Here is an 8409-nt window from a genome sequence, read left to right as displayed (position 1 = left end):
CTTGACTACAGGGCCCAAATCAGTTGTTTATTATTTATAGCAAGTCTAAAAAATGTCATCACAAGCTGTGGTCAGCTCCAAGGATGGTAGCTGGTATTCTCATAACTACTACATGGGCAATGGCCAAGTTTTCCAAAAGATTCATACACATCAAATGTATACAGATGGTCATTTGAAAACCATTTTTTCAGCAATACTTATTAAGCATCTAATTTGATACATCATCGTATTTGGAGGCTGTGGGGTATACACAAATTTTCAGAAATCACACATGAGCAGAAGACTCTGCAATCTGAAAAATATTTAAGCAGAATAATCTACCAAAAAAATATTTGTAATATGTATTAGTCCTCATGTAACCTGGGGCCAATTAGCTAACTTCTCTGGAATACCAGTTTGCTTACCTTATGCAACAAGATTTTATTCATTCAATAAACAGTAGAACAAGGTTGAAGACCGGTCCTGAAAACCTATAGGCCCTGGATAGATTGTTGATGTGGGTATTTGGGCCTCAGTTTCTCATTCGTTGCCATGGGAATATTAGTGAATCCTTAGAGGCAGGACTTCCCTGGTGGCTCAGACGGTTAAGCATCTGTCTACAATGCGGGAGACCTGGATTTGATCCCTGAGTCGGGAAGATCCCCTAGAGAAGGAAATGGCAATTCACTCCAGTACTCTTGCCTGGAAAATCCCATGGACAGAGGAGCCTGGTAGACGCAAAGAGTCGGACATGACTGAGCGACTTCACTTTCACTCACTTTTCACTTTAGAGGCAGGAAGATTAAGTCATTTACTTAAACCTCAAAACATAGCGCCTAGTAACTTGTAAGTGGTCAATACTTGTTGACTGTTTTCATTTTCCTTACTGCTGATGAAAACCATTCTATATTGGTACTGTAAAAAAGGCCCACAATACAAAGTAGCATGAAACACAAGTCAGTCCTCAAGTTATTCACTTTGTAAACAGGAAGAAAGTCAACAGAGGTTTGTAATGAAACAGGGGTAACCGCTCTAAGAGTTTGTACCAGCTGCCAAGGAGGCACAAAGAGGAAGCACCCAATTCTCCCTGTGGAAAGAGGTTGGGATCCACCGAGAAGCTGCAAGAGACTAGCCTTGAAAGTAGAACTAGACGTCTAACAACGCTTCAAGTCTTAACATCATACGCTTTTCAAACTGTTGTTCTAAAATTTCACAGGTATGAAAGTAATCCTTTAGCATCCAATATCCAGAGCACATTCATTAACCTTCCATCCAGAAATGCAATCATTAATTACAGCTAGATATCCTTCTCCCACGAAAAATCCCTTAGCAATGGCACTTCTAGGGGCTGTAAAGGAGAAGGCGATTGCACCCCACTCCAGTACTCTTGCCTGGAGAATCCCATGGATGGAGGAGCCTGGTGGGCTGCAGTCCATGGGGTCGCGAAGAGTCGGACATGACTGAGCGACTTCCCTTTCACTTTTCATTTTCATGCATTGGAGAAGGAAATGGCAATCCACTCCAGTGTTCTTGCCTGGAGAATCCCAGGGACGGGGGAGCCTGGTGGGCTGCCATCTATGGGGTCGCACAGAGTCGGACACGACAGAAGCAACTTAGCAGCAGTAGCAGCAGCAGGGGCTGCTTTAAAAAAAAAAAAAAAGATTGGGTCCCACTGTAGGCATTCCTGATGCGCCCCTTTCATAGACAGACCATTGGAGGCCAAACTCAGGCCCAGTCAGGAGGAGGCTCGTCGGGGTCAGACTTTTCATTCGCATTTGACATCGCGCTCTATTTAAATCAGGCGCCAGTGCTAGGTCAGCAGTTTCAAGCGGGTCAAAGGAGAGGAGCCAACCCTCGCAGGCGCAATTTCAAAGGCATCGGCGCCCAGCAGGAAAAACGTCTGTGCCTGTGCGCCAAAGACTAGTCCAGGAGGCTTCAGGAACCCAGGGTCAGGGGTCCCCAGCAGGGCCCCAGGTGCCCGTCTCTGACAATGGCGTTCCTCGCCCTGGGGCGGCGCCAAGTGCTCCGGGTGCAGTGGGGATTTTTCACCCCCAGATTCAGCTTCACTGCTGGGATCTGTTCTTCCGGGCAGAGTACCATTCCGGGAGGATGGTGCGCTCGGTTACGATCCGTAGCAGCAGCTGCTGGCGCGGAGGCAAGTGGGCCGCCCCTCGCGCGCTCCCGGCAGGCGCTCACATCTCGCTCCCGAGGGCGGCGCGCGCTCCGGCGCGCGGGGGCGGGGCGGGGCGCGCACCGGAGACCCGCCCCTGCACCCCGCCCCCTCCGGAGGAGATTGACGGGCCCTGGGCACTCGCCCCAGCCAATGACCGCGTCCCGGGGCGGGCCCTGGAACCAGCTGCTTAGGCTACTTAAGAGTCGTCCGCCGGGCTGCACGAAAGCAGAACAGAGTCTGGACTGCCCAGGTGGAGCCGGCGTCCCTGCCACCGCCGACCCGCAGGCGCACGGGCACCGCGCCGGGGACCGCACCGAACCGATCCACGCGGGGCAGAACTGAGCCGCAGCCTCGCTCACCGCCCAGGACCAGCTCGTCACCACCACCTCCGCGGCACCCATGGGGACCAGGAGACTTTAAAGGAGTTTGGGGTTTCGGGAGCAGGGAAATCACGGGTACGAAGAGACGGTTTGCTTTGCCTTGGAAACCTGTTTTTTTCGTCAGATTATTTGGACCCTGTGCCGGGTAGGAGGGAGAGGGGTCTTTTGGCTGCAAGTGGACCTCGTCACACAACCCACAGCCGCACACATGCACCCCGCACCGGCTTCCCCATCCTCCCCTCGCCTCTTTGTTAGGTTATTTTAGACTGAGCAGCCTCGCCCTGGCGCAGCCAGATTGACTCGGCTGGCGGGGGGGGGGGGGGGGGGACAAGAGAACTCAGGGGCAGAGTGCACCTGCCTGTGTGGGCAGGTGTGCCTGAGAGCATGGACGTACGTGCCTGGGCGAGCGTGCAGGCGTGGGATTGGAATTGTGGGCGAAGGTGGGGGTCCGAGTGTGTCGTTGGGAGGGTTTGTCATTGTGTGTGCATGTGACATTATCACACCAGTGTACCAGCCTGTCAGCGTCTGGACTCCCAAGTGTGCAAAATTTTGTTGGTGTCAAGCGAGTGCCTGTGATGTGTGCGATTCTCATTGTGCGAGGCGCTGTCGGGGAGTGTAATCTAGTGTAAAACTGAGGGGTGGGCTGGGGAGGGTGGGGACTGACATGTGAGCGCAGCTTGCTCCAAGCTCTGGGACAGAGGCGTCCCTTCCTTCTCCCAGCCCAGCCCTCCGTCCTTTCCCGGGTGTCCTGACTCCCACGCTGCCCCAGCCCGCCTGTCCTTCCCACCGGGACCCCGCACGCCCTCCAGCCCTCCTGCCTTTTCTCTTGTGGGAGTTGGACCCGGGTTCCTGTGCAGGGTCTGAGACTGTGTGGTGCCGTCCGCGGACCGGTGGCTTCTGTGCCAGTCCTGGCCCCCGGTTGGCAAAGGGCATTCGGCTGGGACGGTTGACTCGAGGACAGGCGCTCGGGCGGCCAGGTCCCAGGGCCACCGCTCGTCCTGGGGAGGGCCGGGCGCGACTCTGATCGTGTTCTCTGCGTGTCTCCTGTGCTTCCGCAGATCCCCGCTCCTGGCCCTTGCCTCGCCGCCTCATTGATGGGCAACCAACTGGACCGCATCACCCACCTCAACTACAGCGAGCTGCCCACCGGAGACCCGTCAGGGATCGAAAAGGACGAGCTGCGGGTCGGGGTCGCTTACTTCTTCTCGGATGAAGAGGAGGACTTGGACGAACGCGGCCAGCCCGACAAGTTCGGCGTGAAGGCACCCCCGGGCTGCGCCCCCTGCCCGGAGAGCCCCAGCCGCCACCACCACCACCACCACCATCACCACCACCACCTGCTGCACCAGCTGGTCCTCAACGAAACTCAGTTCTCCGCCTTTCGGGGCCAGGAATGCATCTTTTCCAAAGTGAGCGGCGGCCCGCAGGGCGCCGACCTGAGCGTCTACGCGGTCACCGCCCTGCCGGCGCTCTGCGAGCCAGGCGACCTGCTGGAGCTGCTGTGGCTGCAGCCCGCGCCGGAGCCGCCCGCGCCCGCCCCGCACTGGGCCGTGTACGTGGGCGGCGGGCAGATCATCCACCTGTGCCAAGGCGAGATCCGCCAGGACAGCCTGTACGAGGCGGGCGCGGCCAACGTGGGCCGGGTGGTGAATAGCTGGTACCGCTACCGTCCCCTGGTGGCTGAGCTGGTGGTGCAGAACGCCTGCGGCCACCTGGGCCTCAAGAGCGAAGAGATCTGCTGGACGAACTCGGAGAGCTTCGCCGCCTGGTGCCGCTTCGGCAAGCGGGAGTTCAAGGCGGGCGGGGAGGTGCCGGCCGGCACGCAGCCCCCGCAGCAGCAGTACTATCTCAAGGTGCACCTGGCCGACAACAAGGTGCACACGGCCAGGTTTCACAGCCTGGAAGACCTCATCCGCGAGAAGCGCCGCATAGACGCCAGCGGCCGCCTGCGGGTGCTCCAGGAGCTCGCGGACCTCGTGGATGGCAAGGAGTAGCAGTAGTCTGGAGGGGGGAGCCGCCCGCCCCTCCGGTCTCCTGGCGCCCGGCTCCTCCCCCGCCCCCGGGCTCCAGGCCGGCGATTCACCACCCCCGCCCCCTCGTTAAGGGCAGCTGGCAGCGGCCAGCGCCCCAGGCGGCAGCCTCAGCCTCGCACCTCTCTGGCGATGGCAGAAGTCCCAGGAACTCGCCCGGGGACCCAAAGGGCGGTGGGCGCTCGGCGGAGCCCCCTAAGGGTGGTGATGGTGTTGGGAGACCCAGCGCGCGCTACCCGCCTTGGGTTGTAAGTGGGGATTGGATAATGGGCCGAGGGGAGCAGGGACCAGGCTCCCCCGCGAGTCACTGGTCAGTGACTGACCCTCGATCACTCCTAGAAAGGGACCTTCACCGCGCCCCAAACGTGCACACACAAGGCCGGTGGGAGGTGAGCATCGAGCGTGTTAGGGCACCGATTCGCTCCAGTATGGATGTGGCCCCAGACGGCAGGATTTCCAAGAAATCGAGCCTGTCCCTTCTGCACTTGTGAATAATTCCACAAGAGAGCATTTCGGGATGCCGGATTACCCCGAGGCCGCCCGGGACTCCTCCAGCTCTCCAGCCCCGGGTTTCCTGACATTGTTATCCCAGGCTCCGGGCTAAACTAGAGTTTGCCTCCCGATCTTTCCACCCAGGGAAGCGAACGCCACTCCCCACCCGCATCCGCCTGTGAGTCTCCCCTGCTGGCAGAAGGAATGGGTTCCAGGTCCAGGGAGGTTGAAAGCGCAGCTCTTTTGGTGAGGAGGACCGGTCCCGCCCCCCACCCCGGACAAGGGGAAGGTTCGCCAGGTGTCGGCGAATTGAATTTGTCAAGAGGGTGCTGTTCTCAACCCTAGATGGCTCCCTCCTAGGGCTGCGTTTCCAAAATAACCACATTTTTAAAGGGGTTGGAGGAGAGGGAGGGGAAGACATGGCAACATTCCAGAAACCAGCATTGTTCCAGCACCACAGCCAGTACGTTTCCTTTGGCTTGTTTATAACAGAAATCTCAGAAGGTGGGGAGGTGGAAATAAAGTTTTAAAAGCAGAAAGAGCAGTTTTCCAACTTTGTCAACAAAGCTGATCATGTTGATGTTTTTTATTGACCATTTTAGCAACATGCTAATAAAATTTCAAATTGAAATTTTTATTTTCATGGCTTTAATCCATGATAGCTTAAATACTGGGGGCCATTAAGAGTGGATTTAGCTAAGAGCTTAGCTAACATTGCCTTTTCACTCTATTTTTCTCAAACCTTATGAGAATTCTGTTTTTGAATATTGTGGTTCATTTTTTATTTTTATTTTTATTTTACCCTAAGGGCAGCCTGAGTAATGGTGGAGTTTTTAATCAGTGTGTATATTGTGATGAATTTCTGTCAGTTAAGGGGTGTACTGCTTCAGTGGAAATTGCTAGCAGGTTCCATGGTGTTAATTTCTCCTTGTTATATACCATCCCATATTTGCATTGTTTGTTTTCTTCCTTTCCCCTGATCTTCTGAAAAAATGAATGTAGAATTGGTGGCTTTTCCCTGCCTCCTCTTTAGCCAGTCCCACAGTTTATTCCTGAAAACTGGAGAGAACTTCAAGGATCAGGAGGAACATATGGTTTTCAAAACAGTAAGGTTGTTTGAAACCCCTTCCTTGGGCAAGGACTTACTAACTTCTCTCCCTGTGCGCAGCCCCGTCTGATTAACTTGTTACTTGACTCAGTGTGTGTTAGACACACCTCCAGCATCTATTTCCCTTTCAAGGGAATTTGTCAAATAACAGTGTTTAGCTAATTGTTGCAAGCAATCACATACTGACAGCTGTGATTTAGTTGGACAGCAAATATTATGGCCAAAGCCAGTTTCTTGGCATTTCAAAAATAATGCAATAAAAACTAGTCGAGTTTAGCTGAGACTGGAATGCTTTTTTTTTTTTCTTCATGGTAAAATGATTCATCTTTGTTTTGTTTTTTTGGTTTTCAGCCTGGATTCATTCCCTGATCTTGAGTCAAAAGGTCAGATCAATGAACTAAGAACTAGAGTATTTTTCTTAAGCCTATTGAGTGATTTATTTTTTAAAAAATGTTTAAACGCCTATGCTTTTCTTTCAGCACATACAACAGCAAAACTTTTGTAATAATGAACTTATCTTTGCATGTATGCAGAACTGAAAATCATTTATTTCCCTTATTCACCTTTCAAATAACAGATGGTGGATCCTAAATCGAAATTCTATATTGTGTCTACACAGCCCACATCCTTTACTGTGTCCTATTGTATCTTGGTTCTCTGCTGTATTAAATACTACCCTAAGCAATTGTTCAACCAGGACTCTTTCTTGACATTTTGTCTTCCACCTGTCACTCTGAGCGCGGGACTTTAACAAAAGAAACAATGGTCTCTCACACCTGATATATTTCCTCTGATGGCATAGAATCTGATTGTGCTCTTAATAAGAGGGTCACTAAAACAGAGGAATCGCTTAGGTTGCTGCTCACTGACACGAGCTTAGCAATGCAAATGGGTTTGGCAGCCCAACTAGCACTCTTGACAATGTTGGTCTATTAAGGATTGGGTTGACGATACTTACACAGATTCACAAGAGAAAAACAACTAGTTTCAAAGGGAACTTGAAAGGTCTGTATGTTCTTCTCATTCCTACTGAAATAATTATTACCTATTGGTCAATGTTAATAATAACCAGTGGCAGAATAATTCCAGTCGTTGTGCAGCACGAAGAGGCTATTATCAAGACATTAGCTAATATTTTATGCTGAAAATGTGTCTATTTTTAGAATGTTCTTAACAATGAGAATGATACCAAGGTGGCATTTCTCTTGGAAGATGGCACCAGCAGACTTGATATTTTTTTATAAATGAATATAATATCTCTGGATGTTATCAGAATTACAGAAATTAAGCCAAAAAGCCTCTTGACATTTTAATAGAAGTCAGGAATGTAGTGGCTTTTAGTTTTCTTCAAGAGAACAGAACTTCATAGCAATATTCACGGTGTTAAGTGTACCTGAGCTGGTCGTTGGTCCTGTCAGTGATGTGGTTTAGAAGACCCCCATTCTTTCTCCACTTTCAGAAGTTATTCAGAAGAGCAAATAACTAGAAACAAACAAGCAAAAAATGAATATTTTTGCTTCAAGGAGTGCTTTGCTACATATTTGGTAACTAAGAAAAAAAGAGCCTGGAATGGGGAGAAGGGAGGCTAGGCATACTTTAAACAAACCAGTCCTGAAACACTGTTATTCCCAAAGTATATCTCTTTGTTTAAAAAAAACAAACAAACTTGTAAAACATACATGTATTGCATTTCTATTTTAAATTACAAGTATATTAATTAGCCTATATATATAAAGTTCCTCAATATTTAAAAATTTTGAATGCCTGTCATGACTATTTTATTAACTGAAGCAGTCAAAATTAGAAAAGACTTGTGTTAGATTAGAGCATCAAACACAGAGGCAGCTATAAGTTCAATGTGACCTGATTTTACTAGATTTTCAAAATTTTTATATTTACTTCCTCTTTGTGTCATGTTTCTGTGGTGAACACTTTTGTTTGAAAATGATTCTTTTTCCAGAAAAGTATACTATTGGTGTTCTCATCAGTTTATCCTGACCGTCTTCCAATATTACCTTATTGATTATGCAGTGTGTGTGTGCTTTCAACACCCCTAAGAATTCATTGCCATTGGTATCTAATAAATGTAGCAGGGTCAAATTTCAGTGAAATTGATACTTCCTGTGCACACATAATAGAGCTCCCTAATGTACTTTTATCTACTTGTCTATTTTTGAAACCTTTTGCTTTCTCTTTTTTTTAAACAAATGAAGAGATGTAGTTAGGTGTGCCTTTCAGACATGATTT

General features: G+C 50.2%; 1 protein-coding gene across 2 annotated transcripts; it reads left to right on the top strand.

The window, feature by feature from the left end:
• Positions 1-2394: 2394 nt before the first annotated feature.
• On the top strand, positions 2395-8189 carry LRATD1 (LRAT domain containing 1). Of its 2 annotated transcripts, none has more exons than XM_040225024.1 (2): positions 2395-2607; positions 3591-8189. In XM_040225024.1, the coding sequence occupies exon 2, from the start codon at positions 3627-3629 to the stop codon at positions 4524-4526; it is 900 nt and encodes a 299-aa protein (XP_040080958.1). In that variant the 5' UTR covers positions 2395-2607; positions 3591-3626; the 3' UTR covers positions 4527-8189. The 2 variants fall into 2 exon arrangements, with proteins under 2 accessions (XP_040080958.1, XP_040080959.1); XM_040225025.1 differs by having other exon boundaries at positions 2395-2677.
• The last annotated feature ends 220 nt before the right edge of the window (positions 8190-8409 follow it).

Source organism: Oryx dammah, unplaced genomic scaffold (assembly GCF_014754425.2).
Source record: "Oryx dammah isolate SB20612 unplaced genomic scaffold, SCBI_Odam_1.1 HiC_scaffold_25, whole genome shotgun sequence".
Classification (NCBI taxonomy): domain Eukaryota; kingdom Metazoa; phylum Chordata; class Mammalia; order Artiodactyla; family Bovidae; genus Oryx; species Oryx dammah.
Note: the sequence above shows the minus strand (reverse complement) of the source record. Positions and strands in the feature narration are given on the sequence as shown.

What these genes read in the sequence shown, in the direction of transcription:
- LRATD1 (XM_040225024.1), top strand. Translation starts at nt 3,627, where the DNA reads ATGGGCAACCAACTGGACCGCATCACCCACCTCAACTACAGCGAGCTG.